Here is a 22,675-nt window from a genome sequence, read left to right on the forward strand (position 1 = left end):
TAACATGCATCCTAAACACACTCAACTTGGACATTTATATTAGCACCTAGTTACACTGTCGGAAGCTAGATCAAAATTATGCCTTTTTTTTTTTTTTTTTTTGGTTTGGTTTATGTTTTTACTACTCAGATACAATTAAGGCCATATTATAAATGATATTTATATAAGTATACAGCGGATGTTCCCATCTCACACAGCTTGTGGACATTCATTTCGCGAGGATTGGTTGATGATGGGGGGTAGAGAGGGTAGAGGACTGGAGCCTTCCAAAGCTTCACTTCTCTTTTCAGCACTCCTGATTTTAAAAAAGAATGGTCAGTAACCCCATTCCTACCCAAATTTTCTGGTAAATCTGAGTATAATAGGGTTTCATGGGGACCCAGGCATTCTTAATAAAGCTTTGAAGCATCTCAGTAGGACCAAGGCCCACAAGCCAAATCAGGTTCCACAACAGCCTGGAAGAAGTCCATGTCTGGGGGGTTTCAATTTTTTTTTTTTTTTCTAGCATTGTTGTTTAACCTACATGTATCCTTGTGTGAGGGTGTCAGATCTTGGGAGTTATAGACAGTTGTTAGCTGCCATGTGTGTGCTGGGAATTTAACCCTGGTACCCTGGAAGAGCTGTCAATGCTCTTAACCCCTGAGCTATTTTTCCAGCCCCTTCTGGGTTTTTTTAAAAAGCAGGTCCACATACTAAATTTGGTGGGCATCCTTCATGAGTTGAGATTCTCCTGCCTCTGCCTCCCAAGTGCTGGGATTAGAGGCTTGAGCCACCAACGCCTGGCTGAACTAGTTGCTCTGTTAGGGGACCTGGGTTCCAAGCACTCAGAAGGAGGACCACAACTGCCTTTAACTCCAATTCCTGGGGATCCAGCACCCACCTCTGGCCTGTGCATGCAAGTAGTTCACAAACATACAAGTAAAACGCCCACATCCTAGAGCTTGTATTTAGAACGGGAAGGAAGAACTGGTTATATGCAAGCTTTCTGTGAGAGTAATGAGTAACCCCGTTGATTAAGGTGTGTACAAACAGGACTGGAGAGCTGTGTAAATAATTTGAGAATCGGGTAGGAATTACTGGGAGAGGAGTTAAAGACAATTTCCTTTTTTCCTCTTGTATTACTTTAGCCTATCAGAATTATTGATCACTTTTCTATAACTTGATACTCACTAGTAACATTTTCAAAATTCTTGCAGCATCAGAGTATATCGGAGATATAAGTAGGTACCTTAAAATATGCATTGTTTAGAAGATTAAATGTTTATAATCCTCATTGATTTTACAGAATTAAGTAATTTCCTTAAAATGTGACAAGTGTTTTGAGACCGAGATGGAACTCTCACTTTTATTGGAAATAGCTTTGGTATAACGAGAGTCCAAGAGAACAACGCCATTATCCAACAACGGCCTTAGGAACCGCGTAGCTATCTTTTCCTGTTGTTGCTCGGGCAGTTTTTTAGGTCGCACCCCGAGCCTTGCTCTCACAGGATGTATATGTTGCCCAAACCCACAGTGCAAGTCGGGAATTGGAGTTCTTTTCCTAAAGTCTGGAGTAGGCTGTGAGGTCATCGGTGGTCGCCCAGACACGCCTGCACGTGCTGAGAAAGGGGCGGTGCGCACTTGCTGTCCACCGCTGAGCGGAGCGGAGCGGAGCTGACGGCGGCGGCGCCTCCTGCCGCGGTCCTCCCGACATGCCGGAGGAGGCGGGTCTCCCGCCGGCCAAGAGATTCCGGCCGGGCTCTTGCCCTCCCGGGAGGCGAGTAGTGATGCTTTTGACAGCTGGCGGCGGCAGCGGAGCAGGAGGGAGCCGGAGGCCGACGCCGCCGCTAGCCCAGCCGTCGGCCAGTCCCTACCGCGAGGCCCTGGAGCTGCAGCGCCGGAATCTGCCCATCTTCCGGGCGCGGGGGCAGCTATTGGCCCAGCTCCGAAACCTGGACAGTGCGGTCCTCATCGGTGAGTGGCCACTTTGGCGGGGCCTTCCTTGCTCTAGATTCCTGGCTCTGCGAGGGCAATTTTTCCTAAGTGCTTCTCACTCCCTCGGCGTTGGTTTCTTCAACAAACTTGAGAGGTTTTCTGTGTCCGGCCTGGACGGGGACCTCGGGAAAAAGGTGGACAGTTATCCTGTTGGCGCTGACTGGCGTGTGTGGGGGTAAAGAGTTCCTTTCCGTGACGGGCTGCGGGTGCATATCAGAGGCTCTGAGAGTTTTGAACGACGGGCCTCCCCCAAGCTTTGAGGAGGTGGGTGCAAAGCGGGTCCCTGGGGACTGGCATCCTAGGCAACGATGGAGAGACTGGCGGTCAGAAACAGTTCAGTTAACGGGAACCAGTTTCTTGTGTACGAGAAGAGCTCGGGAGAGTTCGGGGCCAGGGAGTGATTTCAAGGGGCTTTGATGCACAATGTTTAAGAAAGAGGAGCTCCCGAAGGAATGTCGGAAGCGAGGAAAAAGACCAGCGAGTGCTGGCAGTCGGTGGACTAGAGTTCTAAGGAGGGAGTCAGTAGATGAACAGTGAAGTCCGGCTGCTGTAAAGACCAGCTTTTTCAGAAACCCAGGAGCTGAAGAGGAGGCGGGAGGTGGCGAACTGATCGCTCACTGACTTTTGTTTTTATCAGAGGGAGTAAAGTTTAATTCTCTGGGGCCAGGGAGCTAGACAAAACTTAGTTCTGTGGGGCCGGTAAAAAGGGGATACATACACTCCTTCAGGATCTCTCTATCTTCTTTCTTTATTTTTTTTTCCTTTACAGTTTATATATCCCAGCAGAATCTTTCAAGCAACATAAAAAATTACAATGTGATTACATTCCATTTTTCTTTTTTTGTAAATATACGATTTTTATTTGTATTTCTATCTGCATGTATATCAGTGTGAGGGTGTCAGATCCCCTGGAACAGGAGTTATAAACAGTTGTGAGCTGCCATGTGGGTGCTGGGACTTGAACCTGGGTCCTCTGGAAGAGCAGCCAGCACTCCCAGCCAGCCTTCTCTCCAGCTCCTATTTTCTATTTTTCAAATGAATGATTATAATGAATACAAGTTTAAAAAAGACATCATGTTCCTCATTTCCCTTACATGGTTAAACATTATACATATTACAGGTGAAAAACAAATATTCTCAAAGACCACATACATTCATGTTTAAGCAACTTGTTATAGATTAACAAAGTATAAATAAGCAGCTTTCTCAGCCAGATCCTTTACTGTCAGGCTGCATTTTGTGGTTACAAAGAAAGGATCATTTTATTATTTATCTCAAAAGGTAATTTTTTATCTTTTTGTTTGTTTGTTTGTTTGTTTGTTTTTTGAGACAGGGTTTCTCTGTGGCTTTGGAGGCTGTCCTGGAACTCCCTCTTATAGACCAGGCTGGTCTGGAACTCACAGAGATCCACCTGCCTCCACCTCCTGAGCACTGGAACTAAAGGCATGAGCCACCACCGACAGGCAGGTAATCTTATCTTAAGAATCACAAATCTAAACTTTTAAAAATGTAAAACAGTGAGCTCTACTTTAAAACCTTGGAGTACATACCCACTCATCAACAGTTTTTTGCTAATTCATATCAGGAAGCTGAGGGCAGAAATGGGTCCAAGGACTTAATCATCACTTTTGATCGCCAAACCCGTCCTAGCAAGAAAGGTTCATCAGGCAGCAATAGCTAGACTGCTATCGTTGTTCTTGTTCCCTGACCTCAGCAGTTCCCTCGATCAACTATTTTAAAAACATGTGCCTTTCTAAACTTTAAGTTGTTGCCCAAGATTTCCTACCTCAAAGCCACTGACAAAAATGTCTTAACCTACTTACTAACAATCTATATGTCTGAATTCTTTCTAAGGGTGGTGGTTAAATCGTTAATCTGCTCTAGCAGCAATGCTTAGAAAAATACAATGACTATTATTGTGAGTACCAGTGACACTGCCCAGTGAGGGGTCAGAAACCCCCTGAGAATTGTCATACAACCTATAGATTATGAGGGACTTCGTGACCACAAGGCCAATAAGCAGAGCTATGCTCTGTAACCTAACGAGGAGCTTACAGGTACTTACAGATTTTAGTGAACTGGGCAGAGAGGCACTAAAGATAGCATAGAGCTAACGGAGCAGAGGTCAGCATGTGTAAGGAAGTAGGGCCCTGGCGGCAAGGGCTATGGAGGGACCACCCGGCACAGGACACGGGCCAGCTCAGAGGACGCAAAAGTGCTGCAAGCACATGTGGCAGGGAGTAGAGGGGAAGCACATGTGAGGACTTTATCTGAGAAAGATGCAGGAGTTCTGATGAGAACAAAGTCCCAGGGCCTCAAGTAACCCCCCCCCCCCCCAGAGATGGAGACAAAAAACAGGCTGCAAAAACAAACAAGATGGACGGTAGAGCTGGTGCCCAGGTGCATGTTGACACTACACCTGCATGGTTGGCATATTTAATTTTGAAAGAGTCAGTTGCCTTGGAATAGAAATGGGAAGGATGCACAAGAGACATTGATCCAAGTCCGAGGTCATGTGGAGGATTCAGCAGGAAATTGCAAGATAATCAAATTCTTAGTCTGAGATTCTTGGCTAAGTCAGGAAAGGTGAGCAGTCAGAGGCATTTGGGAGCTGGGAGAAAATGCAATACACAAGAGAATGGAGGATTTCCATTAAAGAGGATAAGGGGTAGCAAAGAAGGCTGTGCAGGTTTCCTGAGTTCTAATCAGGCACTGTTAGAGGCACCAACAGAGGGTAGAAATCCGTCTTCATTGGGTGCTTGACTCTATGCAGGGTGCTCAAGCTGATGAAGAGAACTCTGCCCTCTGGTATTAGAAGAGGGCAGAAACTTTCTGTGCTGTTTGGAATGAACTGTGCTAAAAAAGAGATTAATAGGCACTAAGGATTCCAGCAATGAGGGCCACAAGTACAGCCTTGAAGCAAAGAATTTGCTGCCTGACTCATTCTGTAACTTGCCAATTAGCACAAAGGCAGGCAGGTATTGTACCCATAATAGTATAGGCAAAGGTTTGAAGAGAGCAGCAAGCAGCAGCCAGAGAAAGGCAAGCAATTTATGAATAGACCTCTCTTCATATCAGTATATAAACAATGTACATGGCTGACATATTTCTTTTACGTTGTAACTATACCAGTTACCTATTGTCTTGTTAGGGTTTCTATTGCTGTGAAGAGATACCATCACCATAGCAACTCATAAAAAGGAAACCATTTAATGGAGGCCAACTTAAAGTTCAGAGGTTTAGTCCATGATTGTCATGGCAGGACATGGTGGTGTGCAGGCAGACGTGGTACTGGAGAAGGAGCTGAGAGTTCCACATCTTGATTCATGGGCAGCAGAAGTCTGTGTGCTACACTAGCTGTGACTTGAGCTTATATGTGAGACCTCAAAGCCTGCCTCTACAGAGAGGTACTTCCTCCAACAAGGCCTCCTAATAGTGCCACCCTCTATCGGCATTCAAACACATGAGTCTGTGGAGGCCATACCTATTGAAACCACCACACTTACTATTATACATATTTCTGGTATTTTTGCTATCATGGGGCAAATTGAAATTAAATCTTTGTTTTCTTTTCCATTTGTTTGTTTGTTTGTTTGTTTGAGACAAGGTTTTTCTGTGAAACAGTCCTGGCTATCCTGGAACTCATTTTGTAGACCAGGCTGGCCTCAACTCACTGAGATCCTCCTGCCTCTACAGCTTTGTTTTCTTAGACTCAATTTCTACAAGTGGAATTGTGAGCCAAACCATATAAAGATCCTAAAAGTTTAGGGTGTTTTCATTATTTATTTATTTATTTATTTATTTATTTGGTTGGTTGGGTTTTTTTTTTGTTTGACAGTCTCTATTATGTACAATAGCTGTCCTAGAATTGACTATATAGACAAGGCTGGTCTAGAATTCAAAAAGATACTCCTGCCTCTACCTGCTATAATTAAGGCATGTGTCAATCACCATGCCCGGACCATTGTAAAGGTTTTCCTCCTCCTGGAAAACAATAGCAGTGCCTGTTCTCCAGCAGTGTACCTGGGTGCGCCCATTTGCCTGAAGCTTACCAACTCATTATTTTTGTTTGTTTGTTTGTTCTTGTTTTTTGAGACAGGGTTTCTCTGTATTGTTTTGGGTAACTCATTGTTTTCTTTTGTGTGTTTTTTTTTTTTTTTTCCTGACTTAAAGCTTTTTATTTGGTGTGTTTACCTTAGTCTTATTTGAATAAGAGTTTCTTTTCTCTCCTAGGGGAAACAGGCTCTGGGAAGACAACTCAGATCCCACAGTACCTCTATGAAGGGGGAATTAGCCGCCAAGGCATCATTGCTGTGACCCAGCCCCGTCGAGTAGCTGCCATCTCTCTTGCTACTAGAGTCTCAGACGAGAAGAGGACTGAACTCGGGAAGCTGGTACCTCATTGCTTTATCTACTAATGAGCACCCACTGTGCTTCTGCCCTGAGTTTTTCTGAATGAGTCCTTCCTCAACACTTCATCCCCCATGCCCACAGTTATGGTGATTTAAGGTCTCCTTATGGAGCTCAAACTGGCCTGGTACTGGAATCTTCATCCTGCCTTGGCCTCCTAGATGCTGGGATTATAGGGGTGTGCCACAGCACCCAGTTGAATAGTATGCTTCTTCCTTCCCACTGCTTTTATAGTGTCTTTCCAATTCCAGAGAGATCAGTGGCTCTTAGTTCTGTTCACTTTGACTTTACAACTATTGGCAAGTTGAATAAATCAGATGTTTTCTCATTTAGAAGAGCTGAAGATTGAATATCCTAGGCAAGTTCCCTGCCATTGAGCTGGACCCTTTACACCTAGTTTACAAGTTTAAGACTTTGAGACACACAATTTTTTATTTGTTGATTTGGTTTGAGTTTTTTGAAACAGTGCCTCCTTTTAGCCCTGGCTAGCACAGAACTTAGAATATAGACCTATAGACCAAGTGGCCTTGTTTACTGTGATACCACAGTGCTGAGGACAGTGCTGGATATATAGTCAGTGGTGTTCAATAATTGTTTAATAAATAAAGGAGTCATATTTTCTCTCAGGTTGGCTATACTGTACGCTTTGAGGATGTCACTTCAGAAGACACCAGGATCAAGTTCCTTACAGATGGCATGCTTCTTCGAGAAGCAATTTCAGACTCCTTGCTTCGAAAGTATAGCTGTGTCATTTTGGACGAGGCCCACGAGCGGACTATCCACACAGATGTGCTCTTTGGGGTGGTGAAGGCAGCACAGAAGAGGCGGAAGGAGCTAGGGAAACTGCCTCTCAAAGTACGTGGAACGTGTTGAAGGGCTAGGCCTTTATTTTGGGGGTGTTTGTCCTGCCCAGTCTGCTTCAGGCATGTGGGAAAAAGTTAACCATGGTGGGAGTGACACAGGCCTCAGCCATCTGCTTTATAGAAGTGCTGTCCCACATTTATTTCCCATTCTCATTGTTTTCTATAGGTGATTGTGATGTCAGCTACCATGGATGTTGACCTGTTTTCTCAGTATTTCAATGGTGCCCCTGTCCTCTACCTTGAAGGTCGGCAGCATCCAATTCAGATTTTCTATACCAAGCAGCCTCAGCAGGATTACCTGCATGCAGCTCTTGTCTCAGTCTTCCAGATCCACCAGGTATGCAAAGGGGTCAAAAGTCCTGGAAAATTCTATTCACCTTACAGTTAACTCTGAGGACAGTTAGCCTCTGAGAGCTTGTGAACTGTAATCAGGACTAGGCTCGTTTGTGCCCATTGAGATGCTTTGCAGGTAAAGGAGCTTGGTGCCAAGACTGTCGACCTGAGTTGAATCCCTGTCCACATGGTCAAAAGAGAAAACTGACTCTATAAAGTTTTCCTTTGACCTCCACACATGTGCCACACACAGAGATAAATAAAATGATCATCTTTTTAAAAAGAGGTTCATTTGCTACATCTGTTTTGCCTCTTTTTGTAATATTTCTTAGTTTCTCTAGAAATAAAAATAATCCAACTATCAGCAGTTGTCCTCCTCTGAGCTAGAAAACTCTCATATGTTAGAGGAGTGGCTTGCGTTCCTTTCTTTATATTGGAACCCGTGGGGGGGGGAAGCATATATTATGTTGGAACCCAGTATGCTATACAAGTATGTCTAGTCTTGCCATGTACCTGGACTGACTTCCAACTTGCTGTCTTCCTGCCAACGTTTTCTGACTGCTGGAATTATGAATATGTACCACCACACATGTCCCAAGGTATTTCAAAAGTTTTAGAGAGATACTGCAAAATATCTTTTTATTTTGTTAAGCATTTACACGTGAGTGATTAAGGACTGGGTAAAGTGGTTGCCAAAGAATTGTAAAAGACATGAGTTGAGATCCCAGTGGTCACATAAAAAGCCACCTGAAGCAATGTGCATCTGGAATCCCAGGAACATCAGGGAGGAAGGAAGGGAGGGAGATAGATGGGTGCTTTGCTAGATGTCCTCTCAAAGTTCTCATATACTTTGTCCATGCTAGACCAGTACTTACCACTGAGCCATACCCTCCCTCCATCCACATTTCTTGTCACTATTCTTCTTAGTAGGCATCCCCTAACCAGCCTTTTCCCCTCTTATCTCCCACTGTCTTGTCATTTGGGGGCAGTGATGTTTTTCCTTCTGGGGAGATGAAAACAGTGGTTTTTACTGTCAATTCGGTAATGTTTGAAAGAGAAGAAAGCCAGTCTGCCTCTTTTAACTGCCAAAATTCACAAGAGAAATTTTTCTTTTAGATTTTTATTTTAAAATTGTATTGGGGGGGCATGTGTGTTTGTATGCTTGATTTGTGTTGGGGGAGGTACTGAGCACACATACAGAGCCCAAAGGATGACTTTGTGGAGTTGGTTCTCTATTCCCACTTTTACGTGGGTTCCTGAGCTCAAATTCAAATGACAAGACTTGCACAGCAAATGCCTTTACCCCTAAGCCGGCTCACAGCAAGCTTTCAGTTCAGTCAGGCAGACAGACAGACAAAGGAAGACATATGTGAACACAGGCAATGTGCACACACTATACTTAGAAGATAAAGAAAAGGTAGCTCTTAAAAAATTATTTTTGCACTTACATATTTATTGGTGTGTGTGAGAGGGTGTACTCAAGTCATGGTGCCTGCGAGGAGATCAGAGAACAACCAAAAGAAGTCTCACTTCCCTTCACCCTGTGGGTCCTGGGAATTCAATTCAGGCTGGCAGCCTTGGCAACAAGTGTCTTTTCCCACTGAGTCACCTAACCTAAAGAAGTTTTATACAGATTTTCCTTACCTCTGATTAGGCTTTGATTGTGTTGTCTTACAAAAGCAGTATGTTAATTTCCTTTCCAAACTTTCTTACCTGGTTTCTGAACATAGTTGGCTGGCTCTTATGTTAACAGCTCTGTGCATTGCTAGTCAGGATCTCCTCACAGGGTGGTACCACTGCCAGACTTGTTTCATCTTCATAATTAAAAAGTAAAACAGAAAATTAAAACCCTCCGGCTAGAGAGATGGCTCAGAGATTAAGAGCACTGGCTGCTCTTCCAGAGGTCCTGAGTTCAATTCCCAGCAACCACATGATGGCTCACAACCATCTGTAATGAGATCTGGTGCCTTCTTCTGACATGCAGGCATACATGCAGACAGAACACTTTATACACAGTAAATAAATAAATCTTTAAAAAAAAAAAAAAAGAAAATTAAAACCCTCTTGGAAACATCACCATCATCAATATTCTCTCTTCCCTAGGAAGCCCCTTCTTCTCAAGACATCCTGGTGTTCCTTACTGGTCAGGAGGAGATCGAGGCAATGAGCAAGACCTGCCGAGACATTGCAAAGCACCTCCCTGATGGCTGCCCTGCAATGCTCGTCCTTCCTCTGTATGCCTCCCTGCCGTACTCTCAGCAGCTTCGAGTCTTTCAAGGGGCCCCAAAGGTGAGTGTGCCACCCTTCTGCCAGCCACATCTCTGGGCATCAAATCCTGTCTGTCAATAGGCCCTGTGTGCCTGTCACGATGATCCAGAGAATTTGGAAGGAGGGATACTCAGGTACCAGGTCAGCTACTTGAGAGGAACAGGTGTAGAGTGCACAGCTGCAGGGAGAGCTTCCGGTGAGGAGAGATGAGAGAGCACAAAGGTGCAGAGACTGAAAGGTGAATGAGTGGCTCCTCTAAGGGCTGTTATACACCACATTGCCATGTACCATTTGTTGTGTGCCAGACGCTGTGCTGACACTCATGTAGATCATCTCTCATCACAGGATCCCATGAGAAAGGCTAAGGCCCCTGAAAAGGGAGGTGGGAATTGCTTTAGGCACACACAGCAAGGTCCTGGCAGGGCCAGAATTCCAACTCCCATCTACCTGCTCCTCAAATCTTGTTCCACTACATCTCATCGCCTCAAATTAATCTTCAGGATCTCAGTGAAAGGAGCAATATCCTCTTTTCCTCTTTTGTCCCTTATCAAATATAATGACTGGAATTGGTATGACTATTATTAATAATGAAGTCATCCTTTCTTGAACATAAGCAAGTTGTGGAAATGCATGGTTAGAATGTTTTCAACTTCTGAGTCATTTGTGTGTCATATAGCTTTTTGGTTTTCTTCCTCCTTTTAGGGCTATCGCAAAGTGATCATTTCAACCAACATCGCTGAAACCTCCATAACCATTACAGGAATAAAATTTGTAGTTGACACGGGCATGGTTAAAGCAAAGAAGTATAACCCTGGTGAGAATCTAGCTCATGAATGTCTCCTGTGTATAGCGAGCAATGGTTAAAACTGTAACCCCACCATTTCCTCCCAAGTAAACAGTTCATGTTTGTGAGGGGCTGAGATATGAGTGACAGGGACAGTTCAAGTCATGCCCATAAAAGAGACCTGAGGCAGGAAGTCAAGAGAGGGAAAAACTCGGTTGCAGAAAACCTGAGGACAGATGAGGGCCTGCACTGAGGTGTGGAAGCCCACTGGAAGCTGGGTGAGAATGGTGGCAAGAAGGCCAAGGACAGCCTGATACGAGTGGCAGGTTCTCCCAAGGGCTGCCAGAGTGTGGATATCTGGGCTTTCGGGTTTCCCAGCAAGGACGGGTGGCCCTGGCTGGACAGGCTTCCCAGCAAGGAGACAAGTGCCACTACCTCGATAGGGTTCCCAGTAAGGAGACAGTTGTCCTGACTGGACAGGGTCCCCAGCAAGGAGACTGATGCCCCTGGCTGGACAGGGTTCCCAGCAATGAGACAGATGCCCCTGGCTGGACAGGGTTCCCAGCAAGGAGACAGATGCCCCTAGCTAGACAGGGTTCCCAGCGAGGAGACAGTTGTCCTGACTGGATAGGGTTTCCAAAAAGAGACAGATGCCACTGGCTGGACAGGGTTCCCAGCGAGCATAGAAGGAAACACTGGCTCTCTCTTAAAATTGTCAAGCTGCCTTTAAGTCAGTTTTATACATTTCTGATTCATACCTTGCTTGATTCTACAGAGGATTTGGGCCCACTACATTAATATTGCTCCCCAATATTTAATTGGCATGGAGGGATCATTTTTCACACATATTTCCTGAAGACAAAGTGTGGGTCTCTAGTGCCTGGCACAAAGTATTCCTGTATTTGATAGAACTGATGGCTTTTACTTCCAAGGTGGGAAAAAAAATCATATGATCTGTTTTCTTATAGAACTGGGAAGGAGGACATAGGACTCTGTCATCATTGGTTGATATATGATCACCCTGCCCAATTAGGTAGAAACTGTCTTGGCACCAAAATCCCCAAGAATCTCTCAGTGCCAAGCAGCTGGGATAGTTGGTTCTCCATGAAATAAGCCCAAACTCATGAAGCCAGTTTCCTGCCCCCTAGCTTGCAGAGGGTGTTGTGGTGTTTTTTGTAACATTTCACACATGATTCATTGCTAGGTTAAGTTTCACTGTGAGGTTTAAAGTGGCTGAGCAGCCAAGGTTTGTGCTTTTTTGTTTAGCCTTGAGTTTCCTTGAGTTGCAGAAACACTCAGTGGTACTCAGCATCATTTCTTTTTGCCAGCACTCTAGAGATAGATTGCTTTTGTATGAAGCAAAGCACTCATGGCCCTTTCTCCCTGCAGACAGTGGTCTTGAGGTACTAGCTGTACAGCGAGTATCAAAGACCCAGGCCTGGCAGCGAACAGGGAGGGCTGGCCGAGAGGACAGTGGCATCTGTTACCGGCTCTACACCGAGGATGAATTTGAGAAGTTTGAGAAGATGACAGTGCCAGAAATCCAGAGGTAGGATTATGCCTGCACTGCGCCATACTGGCCCCCTTCCCACCTGCTTCTGCCCATAGGCTGCACCTTTCACTAACGACCTCTGGGGAGCAGTTTTGACTCAGTTGGGTCAGGGACAGACAAATGACCCTCATTTCTCTCCTCACAGGTGTAACCTAGCAAGTGTGATTCTGCAACTGCTAGCAATGAAAGTCCCAAATGTGCTTACCTTTGACTTCATGTCCAAACCATCTCCAGGTAAGCTAGAAGACAGACAGACAGACAGACAGACAGGAGCAGAGGAGCTCTTTTCCCCCAGACAGTAGCAGAGGAGTTCTTTCCCCAGGAAAAGTATTTTGAGGAAGAAAAAAATATTTTGGTCATGTTCTTTTGTTGATTTGATTTCATTTGTTATAAAGTGGTGGGTTCCATGTTATAGCACCCTTGTACATGGTCCAGGGAGGTCATCAGGCACCCATGGGACACTCCTGAAGCCCAATGTAAGGGTAAAGAGGGCATGTTCCTCTGTGTTAAACTGGGGCTTGACTAGCCTCTCGCTTCATTAGTAATCTCACCTGGAGGAAGAACCTTTACGAACTGACACTAGGGCTGGGCCGTGGTGGTGCACGCCTTTAATCCCATCACTCGGGAGGCAGAGGCAGGAGGATCTCTTGAGTTGAGTCCAGCCTGGTCTACTGAAACGAGTTCCAGGACAGCCTCCAAAGCTACAGAGAAACCTTGTCTCAAAACACCAAAAAAAAAAAAAAAAAAAACAAAAAAAAAAAAAAAACAAAAAACAACTGACACTTAAATAGTGCCTTTGGTTCTTGGACTCTGTCACCTTGCCATCTTCCTTTTCTTTAGGGAAATGCAATTGTTAAAGGAGAAAATAAGCCAGGTGGTGGCGCACACTTTTGATCCCAGCACTCAGGAGACAGAGGCAGGTGGATCTCTTGAGTTCAAGGCCAGCATGGTTGGCAGATCAAGTTCCACAACATCTCCAAAGCTACAAAGAGAAATCCTGTCTCGAAAAAACAAAACATAAATGAATGAATGAATGAATGAATGAGAGTCCCAGGTCCCACCCTGGTGTCCTCAGTTCAGTTCTTCTCTCAAAGAAACATTTTCTAGCTGTCTTCTACATAAAAATCTGTCCATGTAGGAATCTGTTAAGTCTTTAAATAGCACATATGGTACACTCTGATATATTTTTTTTCATTTTGAAATTCCTAGAAAGGAACAATAAATTATGGTAATATGGCCAGCATCTGTCTGATGCTACTCACACTGTAAACCAAGCCCCTGGACCCCTACCCAGCCAATTGCCTCCTTCCCATTCCTCTGGGTAACTGTTCTCCCATGATTACTTTATATATCTTGCTCTTTAGTGGTACCATTAAGACTTAGAAAATGTGAGCACAATAGCGGGTGGTCTTGGTGGTGTTTGTAGAGTTATAAGCACCCAGAAGCATTCAACTAGCTAAATCATCTTCCTGTTTTGGACTTCTGGCTCCTTTTTATGTCTCTGTTTCTGTAGATCACGTTCAGGCGGCCATTGCCCAGCTGGACCTGTTAGGTGCTCTTGACCATAAGGATGACCAGCTTACCCTGACTCCAATTGGAAGAAAGATGGCAGCATTTCCGTTAGAGCCCAAATTTGCCAAAGTAAATGACCCTTCTTCCTCATTCCTCTTTCTCTACAATACGGGTTAGGTAATGCCTAAGCCCAGTGCTTCTAAACTAACCTCATTTTTTCCCTTTTAAATATGACATAATCATCCCACTCTGTGTACATTGCTGATTTATGTTGTGTGTGGGTTTCTGACATGGTCACAGCCCTGCCCACAAGGATGTGGGATCCTGTGGCGATGGCATCTTCCTGTTTTACAAAGAAGTGAATGGCATTGGCACTCCTTAAAGGGAAACTGCAAGAGAATGTACAGGAACACTAATCAGAAGCCAGGAAACTTGACTCATGTGTTTTCAATTTGACTTTCTAGACTATCCTCCTGTCTTCCAAATTCCACTGTACAGAAGAGATTCTGACCATAGTCTCCCTACTGTCTGTGGACAGTGTCCTTTACAACCCTCCTGCCCGGAGAGATGAAGTGCAGAGTGTCCGCAAGAAATTCATATCCAGTGAGGGAGATCACATCACCCTGCTCAATATCTATCGGACCTTCAAAAACATAGGTGGAAATAAGGTGAGCCTCGCCCAGGCGTTCAGGCATGTGTTTTTAAATATACCTTCTTTTTTTTTTTTTGACAGAATCATCTTAAAGAGTCTCACACACACACAAGCCAGCTGTCATCTCAGAAATGTGTATGTGCCAGGAATCACTAAAAAGAAACATTAGTTCAGGTGTTTGTTCTGCTTGTGTTAACACAGACTCTGTTAGATAAGTAATAGGCTCTACCTCAGCCACTACAATTATCCTTATTATCTTTTTTTTTTTTTTTTTGGTTTTTGTTTTGAGACAAGGTCTCTCTCTGTCCCTGGCTGTTCTGGATGTAGACCATATTGGCCTTGAACACACAGAGAGACCCACCTGCCTCTGCCTGCTAAGTGCTAGGACTAAAGCCATGCACAACTACGCCTAGCTCTAGCCCATTTTTCATTACTGTAAAGAAATACTTGAGACAGGCAATTTTATAAAGAAAAGAGATTTTATTTTGGCTCATGCTCTAGACTGGTAAGACTTGGAGGCTTTATCTGATTGCCTTCTTGTATATCTAGGCACCATATGCTTGCTGTTCTTGTGGAGGCCAGAGGCTAACAGATTCCCAGGGATAGTTGTAAGCCACCATGTGAGTGCTGGAAATTGGGCCTGGTCTTCTGAAAAAGCAGGTTATGTTAACCATTGATTTGTCACTCTGGCCCCTAAGTTTTTAAAATTGTTTTTTTCAAAACAGGTTCTCATTACGTAACTCCAAGGCCTGGAATTCTATATGTAGGCTGACCTCAAACTCATAGAGATCTGTCTGCTTCTTCCTGACAAGTGCTAAGATTAAAGGGATGTGCTACTATTATGACCAGCTATTTATTTGAAGGGTGGTTTGGTTTGGGTTTTGGTTTTCCAAAACAGGGTTTTTCTTTTTTTTTCTCTCTCTCTCTCTCTCTCTCTCTCTCTCTCTCTCTCTCTCTCTCTCTCTCTCTCTCTCTCTCTCTCTGTGGCTTTGGAGCCTGTCCTGGAACTAGCTCTGTAGACCAGGCTGGCCTTGAACTCACAGAGATCCACCTGCCTCTGCTTCCTGAGTAAAAAACAAAACAGGGTTTTTCTGTGTGGCCCTGGCTGTCCTGGAACTTGCTCTATAGACTAGGCTGGCCTCAAAGTCAAAGAGATCTACCTGCCTCTGTCTTCCTCATGATGGGATTAAAGGTGTGCACCACCACTACCTGGCTTTTTGTTTGTTTGTTTATTTGTTTTTTGAGACAAGGTCTTACTTTGTATCTGTGGCTATCCTGATATCACTATGTAGATCAGACTGACCTCAAGCTCAGAGACCTGCCTAAAGTGTTAGGATAAAAGATATATGTGCCATGACAACTAGTTTATTTTGAATTTCACTTTATTTATTTATTTGTTGTTTGTTTGTTTGTTCATTTGTGGGAGGAGGGAGCATATGTATGGAGATCAGAAGACAACTTTTGGTTCTCTCCTTCCACCGTTATAGATCCCAGGGTTTGAACTTGGGTCGTAAGGCTTGATGACAAACACCTTACTCACAGAGCCACCTTACTGGCCCACAATTACCATAATTGAATTAAGTTTCCTTTAATGTTTCACAATAGGGATTCAATGAAGCTTTGGAGAATATTTAAACCATGCAAGATGGTTTTCTTGCCTACCTGCTCAACTGTTAAACTATTTTTTTTCTTTTTAATCATATTTCAGTTCCTTATATACTAAGATGGAAAATGGCAGTATATTTTCATGTGTTAATAAATGTAATTGTGCCTTAGTGTGCATTCTTTAAAAAAAAAAAATGCTACCCTACAATTTTAGCATTTGTTAACTTTGCTATATTTACCTTAGTTTGTTATTTATGTTCATGCTTTGTATGTATATGTTCAAGTATTCATGGGTTTATGCACACACAACAGATGTGCCACATATACCTGGGGAGATCAGAGGACAACCTAGGAGTTGGTTCTGTCCTTCTATGGAATGGGTACATGGGGTTTAAAATTCAGGAATTCAAATTTGGCAGTGAGCATCTTTACCAGCTAAGCTGTCTCACTGGCCCTCACTTTATATTTAAACAAACAAAAGAAGAGCTGATACAGTAGAAATGCTCAGTCCTTCCTTACTGACGACTGCCCTGCCCTTGGTGTATGTTCCACCAAGAGGATGCCATCCATTTGATGTCTCTAAAGCAGGGTCTTGCTTATGTACATAACCCAGGCTGACCTCACACTTGTGATCTGCAGCCTTCCAAGTGCTGGACCTTAGGTATGAGCCACCATGCCCAGCACTAAGGACATGCTTTCCAACAGGGCCTGATAGAATGTGCCAGGAAGGGAGCATTTGCTCCACATCCATTCACATTCTGTCCTTTCATCTCATTTCTTCCTGTCACCACAGTGCTGTCTGCTCAGGACTCCCTGTGCCCCTATGAGGGAGAATTCTGTGGGGCCAACAAGTGAGCAAGTAGACTGTTGGGCTAGGCTCTGTAGCTCAGTTTCTCCAGCCAGCAGGCACTTGCCACGCTGGCAGCCCCTTCTGGAATGTGGAAGAATTCCCATGTTCACTGTCCCTCCAGCTGTCTGTTGATATCACTTGTGTCGTCTGTTTTCCCATTGTTCTAAACCTCATTGCCTCCATCCTTCAGGAGACAAGCATCCTTACACACATGTATGTAATTCGGCATTTCTATGTCATTTGTCTACTTTTCTCCAGTTTTGTGATCTTTTGTCACTGGTTCTTAATATTCTAGAGGTACTCATCCTTTGTGGGTGTGGTGATGCATGCATTACCAGCCTGGAACTTTTCTCAGAAAGAACTCTAGAAGGGAATCTTTAAGTTTTATTGTAGTTTAAACAATTCCTATTTTTCCTAGTCCATACTTTTTGGTATAAAGGTAGTTTCCTATATTTTGACACTGAAACAACCCTCTGAATTCAGCAATGCCATCCAGATTTTGTTATGTGCATGTTTCCTCTGCATGGAAAGGAGAGGATTGAGATCTCTCCTTTTCTCCTCTTCAGGACTGGTGCAAAGAGAATTTTGTCAATAGCAAGAATATGCTGCTAGTAGCTGAAGTCAGAGCACAGCTGAGGGAGATCTGCTTAAAGGTAGTACTTTCCTTTCGAGGCGTTTTTATTTTATTACGGGGGTCTTGGAATGCTTGCAGCCAATGGTATGAAAGAAAATGTCATTGTAGAAAAACTTAAAATGCACAAGAAAGTAAAAGCTGCCCATAATTCCTCTATCTTCCCCCCCCCCCCTTGTGTCTCTCTCTCATGGTTTAGTCCTAGAAGTCCATGGTGACTTTGCTTTGTTTTTTCTTCCTCTACCCACCCCCACTCCGCCCTAGTACTGGTGATTGAACCCACTGGGCAATTCTCTAACACTGAGCCATTTAGCTTATTTTTCATATAATTACATTGTATCTATGACCTACTTTCCCTTTTTTGAGGAATGCTGGGCATGGAACCCTAAACCTCATGTATAAAATTATATAAACTTTATATAACTATTTTCTGATTAAAAAACTACTACTGAAAAGTAAGAAGAAAAATTGAAAAACAGCAGGGAGGCAAAAAGATGGAGTTTTTTTTTTTTTTTTTTAACTAGGGTCTTGCTTATGTATGTAATAACTTTGCTATGTATGTTAGGTAAGGAGAATGGAACCTCTGTCCCCATCTTTCCTGTGGTTTGAGCTTGTGCTGAGCCTGTGTTGGACAAGCATCCTATGTCTGCTGAAGCTGTCTTCACTTTAGTAGCTTCCCTTCATGTTCTGGACATGTCTGCTCCCTGCACTCAGCTTTGCAATGTCAGGGCCACACAGGTCCCCACTCCCCAACCCCACCCCACCCCACCCCCGGGTACTCCCTAGTTCATATACCCAGGATGGCTGCAGTTCTTGCTATGGAGTTTGTTTACAGTGTGCTAAGTGTAGGGGAGGGGGAGGGAGTCAACCTCAGCACCGAGGTCTTCAGGAGCCTTAGTCTCTATGCTCTCCAATCCCACCAAGTCTTCAACTGCTTGTTGGAGGGATGCAACTTGGGAGTGATGCAGCCTGTTGGAGCTTCAGGCTCTCTATCAGTGAACCTCATGGCAGGTGTGTGGCTCCACAGGTTGATCCACCCAGCAGCCTCAGATTTAGAACTGTCAAACTCCACAGTTGTCCTCAGCCCTGTCCTCCTCAACAGTCTCTCTGTGGGACTGGGCTGACTTCAGCCTCCATGCACACAAAGACTGCAGAACTGCTTCTTTCACTGAAGGCCTGGGAGCCCAGAGCCTTGTGGCAAGTGTTGTATCACCAGGTACACTTTAGGCAGCTGAACTGTGCTTTTGAGTTTTGTTTGTTTGTTTTTAGATTTATTTGTTATTTTTAGATTATTCAATGTGGGTTTTGCTTGTATGTATAATTGCACCACGTGCATGTGTGATGCCCACAGAGGTCAGAAGAGATCATCAGCTCTCCTGGAACTATAATTATAGATGGTTGTGAACCACCATGTGGGTGCTGGCAATTGAATCCAGGCCCCCCTGCAGGATCAATAAGTGCCCTTAACTAGCCTTCTCGCTAGTCCCAAGCTATTGCCCATCCCATCCTATTCCCCTGTCCCATCCCCCCACACACAGCTGAAGTTACAGACAGTTGTGAGCTGTCACGTGGGTGCTTTGACTTGAACCCAGGTCCTCTGAAAGAGCAGCCAGTGCTCTTAAGTGTTAAGCCATCTCTCCAGCCCCTTCAGATGCTTCTCTCCACACTGGAGGTTTCTCACCTATACCCTTATCCTCCACCTCAGCTGCTGCCTATGGTAATTGAAGTGCCACCTTCATGATTTCGCTTTGTGTTGGCTGCCCTTAAATCTTGTTGTTCCCTTGTACTGTGTAGTCCTTGGGAGGATTAATGTTTGAAGTCTTTTTTTGTCTCCTAAAACAGATGTCAATGCCAATCATGTCATCTCGAGGGGACATGGAGAGTGTCCGCCGCTGCCTGGCTCATAGCCTCTTTATGAGTACTGCCGAACTCCAGCCAGATGGCACCTATGCCACCACAGACACACACCAGCCTGTGGCCATCCACCCTTCCTCTGTCCTCTTCCACTGCAAGCCTGCCTGTGTGGTATACACTGCACTGCTCTACACCAACAAATGCTACATGCGTGACCTCTGTGTTGTGGATGCTGAGTGGCTCTATGAGGCTGCCCCTGACTACTTCCGGAGGAAGCTGAGAACTGCCAGAAACTGATCCACCCCAGGATGCTGCCAGCATGGCTGGTCCTGGAGCTTAGATCACAGCTCTTTTCCAAAGTAGACTTGGGAGCTGGAGAAACCATACACTTCAGTGCAGCCAGACCCGCTGAGTTCAAGAGCTTGAAAGTGTTGATGGGACTCTAGTCTCAGCCTTGCAGACATGCTCATACTTAGACTATGAAAAACGAGACTTGTGCTTTGGGTTTGACTGGGCAATTTTGAGTGACTGAATTAACTTCTGAGCCTCGGTTTCCTCATCTGCCAGAGGGGGATAAGACGTACAAGTTCACAGTAATGAAGTTTAGAGAAAATGAATAGAAAATACCCAGAGATTTGCCTGGCACAAGATAAGACAATCAGTGAATTGTAAGCCATTGTGCTTTGTGATACTAATTAGGTACAACACATCCCCTTGAGCTCTTGTGACTGGGGGGAAGGGGATGTTTCTGGGAGGAGCCCTAGGAGGCTACAGATCCAATTGGCTGACCTCAGTGTTTCTCCTCCCTGCCTCCTCTCTCCTCATGGAACCCAGGGCCTCATGCATGCTATGCACACACTCTGCCACTGAGCCAACGCCCAGCCTTCACTACTATTGTAATGTCTACCTGTATGTCTTTTAAATAGAATCAGAAGAAACTGACTCCCACAGACATTGCCAGAGTAAGGTATATTCTGACCTGTTGACCCTCATGGCACAGGGTATATGTAGCACATTTTCCTATGTGTCTACAAGCAGAGAGCAGCAGAGGAATTCCTTCCTTGGTTGGTCTTCAGTGCCTCTGTGGTTGCATGTCCCCGCAATGCTTTCAGGAGACATGCTTTCAGGTCTCCTAAAACTGGGAAGCCAGCTTTTCCGTGCAGTGGCCTTGGAAGCCCATGGTCATTTTCTCTCTGACTGGGCACCTGTGAATGTGTGCACTTGAAGGAGACTTCACAACCATTTCAGCAGTCTCTGTTCAGATGGGGCCCAAGTCAAAGCTGCTGGGTGGCAAGGAAGGGACAGACGCTTGATGGCTCAGAAGCCAGGGTAGCCATTCATCCTTTTCGCCACCCCCAGTCTTTGTAATTTTTGGCCTTGGTGATTTTCAGTGTCTGTTTTTCTTCTTTACAGGAACCCAGGGACCATTAGTTTTACTACTTCCTAGCCAGTTGCCACTCTCAAACCTTAATTATCTCCCATTTGTCAGAGGAAAATAGAGAAGCCTTTCCTATCCTTTTCCTATTTGGGAAAAATTCACCTTAGTTGGATTAGGAGCAAACCGTCTCTGCTGTGGTGGTGCATGCCTAAAACCCAGCTGAGAAGGGAGGACTGAGGGTTCTAGGCCAGCCTCTATTGGACCTTGTATCTTAAGTGGAGGAAAAGGGGGTGGAGGGGAAAGCACACTTTCCCAGAAAATATTTGAACCTAGAAAAGGCCAAACTTAGCCCTTTTATTGTACTTGGTCCAGACACATCTCTACTACTAGGATTTTGAATTGTGTTGTTTATAAGCAGGGACCACGGCCTACAAGGTATTTCAAAGACAGTAAGTGGTTTCTTCTCTCCAGAGAGCATAGTGTGAGTGGGCACTTCACTCCCATGTCATTGGTCCACAGTTCTGTATGCTGAGTCAAGTCTAGGTTTTATTATAACCCTAACCATGAGCAATCAAGCTTGTAGCCAGTTTTTAGGGTTGTTTAGGTACTTTTGACTTATTTCTTTGATAAAATAGTTACATTACCAAGTTTCTGAAAAAGCTGTCTAGAAAGTTTGTTCTTTTAAAGTGTATTTTTCCTATATACACAAAGGGCCCAGGATATTTATTTAGCCTTGCTTGGTAAGAGAAACTTTGTATTTTTAATAGATCATCCATTACGCTGGTTAAAGAAAACAAGGGGAGACAATCTATCCCCCAGCAAGGAACACTTTCTGTTCCCCAGTAAACTATGGGTGTTTTCTGCCTCAAGGAAAAATTAGCTTATATTGACTGACCCCAAAACAAGCACTGGGAATTTATCACGGAGTGACTGGCTGCAGCGAGTACTGGGCTCTTCCCAGAAAAGGAGTGAAGGGTACAGTTTCTGAGTAGCTTTAACGTTTCTGTACAGAATATGTTCATCACTTTAACATTGTGGTAGAATTTTAATAGAGTATTTAGTTTTTTATTGGGCTTTTAAAACAATCGTTTTTTAACAGAGTTGCTCAGGGAATAAATCAGATGGAAACCCCATTCTGACTCCACATATTACTACAAAGAAGTTAATGATTATCTTAAGCTTCAGGGACAGTGCCCTTTAAGCTTTCTTATACTTTTAGTTTTGAGCCTAACCTTTAACGGCTGGGCCATCTCTCCAGCCCTAGCTTTCTTAAGAAAGTAAAATGTTAATGGCAGTGGTCGAACATGCCTTTAATTCCAGTACTTGGGAGGGGATCTCTGTGAGCTCAAGGCCAGCCTGGCCTACAGAGGAGTTCCAGGACAGCCAGGGCTATACAGAGAAACCCTATCTCAAAAAAACCAAAAACATAAAGTGAAATGTTTCATGATTTTACTGCAGTACAACCTGATCTACTTTTCCAGTTGGTAAACTCTCTCTGACCTGAAGAATCCAATCTGGACAGTACGGCTTCAAACACATGAAGGTGAACAACCCTGCAATACCCGAGGCAATGGTTTCATTGCCAGGTCCCCATGAAAACGTTTGCACCTCTGCCAGCTCGAACAAGATTCCAAAGCAGCAAAACATTTACTGTGACACAAATCCTTGTACTCCAGCTACCAGGATCTGTTTGTAACTATGGCCATGCATCTAAGATGCCATTCTTTGAGCACATAAACTAGACTGTATCTGTGGGGAAAGAATTTTACGTTGTAGTGTAGAAAAAAAACTAAAGAGCAAAAATATCAAGTTGATTTGAACTTGTGCTGTATTCTATCTGATCTCAACATAAAAAGAGTTCTTGTGTAGTGCTTTTGACTATCAAATTCATTAAAAAAACGAATCTTTGTTTATGGTCTGTGTGGCCTCTTGTTGGGCCTCCTTTCCCTTATTTATAGAATGCTGTTTAGAATATTAAACATTAGTCTTATTGCCATTCACTTGGTAAG

At 44.2% G+C, this 22,675-nt stretch overlaps 1 protein-coding gene across 1 annotated transcript; it reads left to right on the forward strand.

Moving 5' to 3' along the window:
- The first annotated feature begins 1,618 nt into the window (after positions 1 to 1,618).
- On the forward strand, positions 1,619 to 22,662 carry Dhx33 (DEAH-box helicase 33). Its single transcript, XM_051180111.1, has 12 exons — positions 1,619 to 1,953; positions 6,208 to 6,368; positions 7,012 to 7,239; positions 7,414 to 7,584; positions 9,684 to 9,869; positions 10,551 to 10,662; positions 12,022 to 12,181; positions 12,330 to 12,418; positions 13,698 to 13,825; positions 14,161 to 14,364; positions 17,370 to 17,456; positions 19,277 to 22,662. The coding sequence occupies exons 1-12, from the start codon at positions 1,692 to 1,694 to the stop codon at positions 19,583 to 19,585; spliced, it is 2,097 nt and encodes a 698-aa protein (XP_051036068.1). The 5' UTR covers positions 1,619 to 1,691; the 3' UTR covers positions 19,586 to 22,662.
- Positions 22,663 to 22,675: the final 13 nt, after the last annotated feature.

The sequence above is a fragment of the Phodopus roborovskii genome, unplaced genomic scaffold, assembly GCF_943737965.1.
Source record: "Phodopus roborovskii unplaced genomic scaffold, PHOROB, whole genome shotgun sequence".
In the NCBI taxonomy this organism is placed as follows: domain Eukaryota; kingdom Metazoa; phylum Chordata; class Mammalia; order Rodentia; family Cricetidae; genus Phodopus; species Phodopus roborovskii.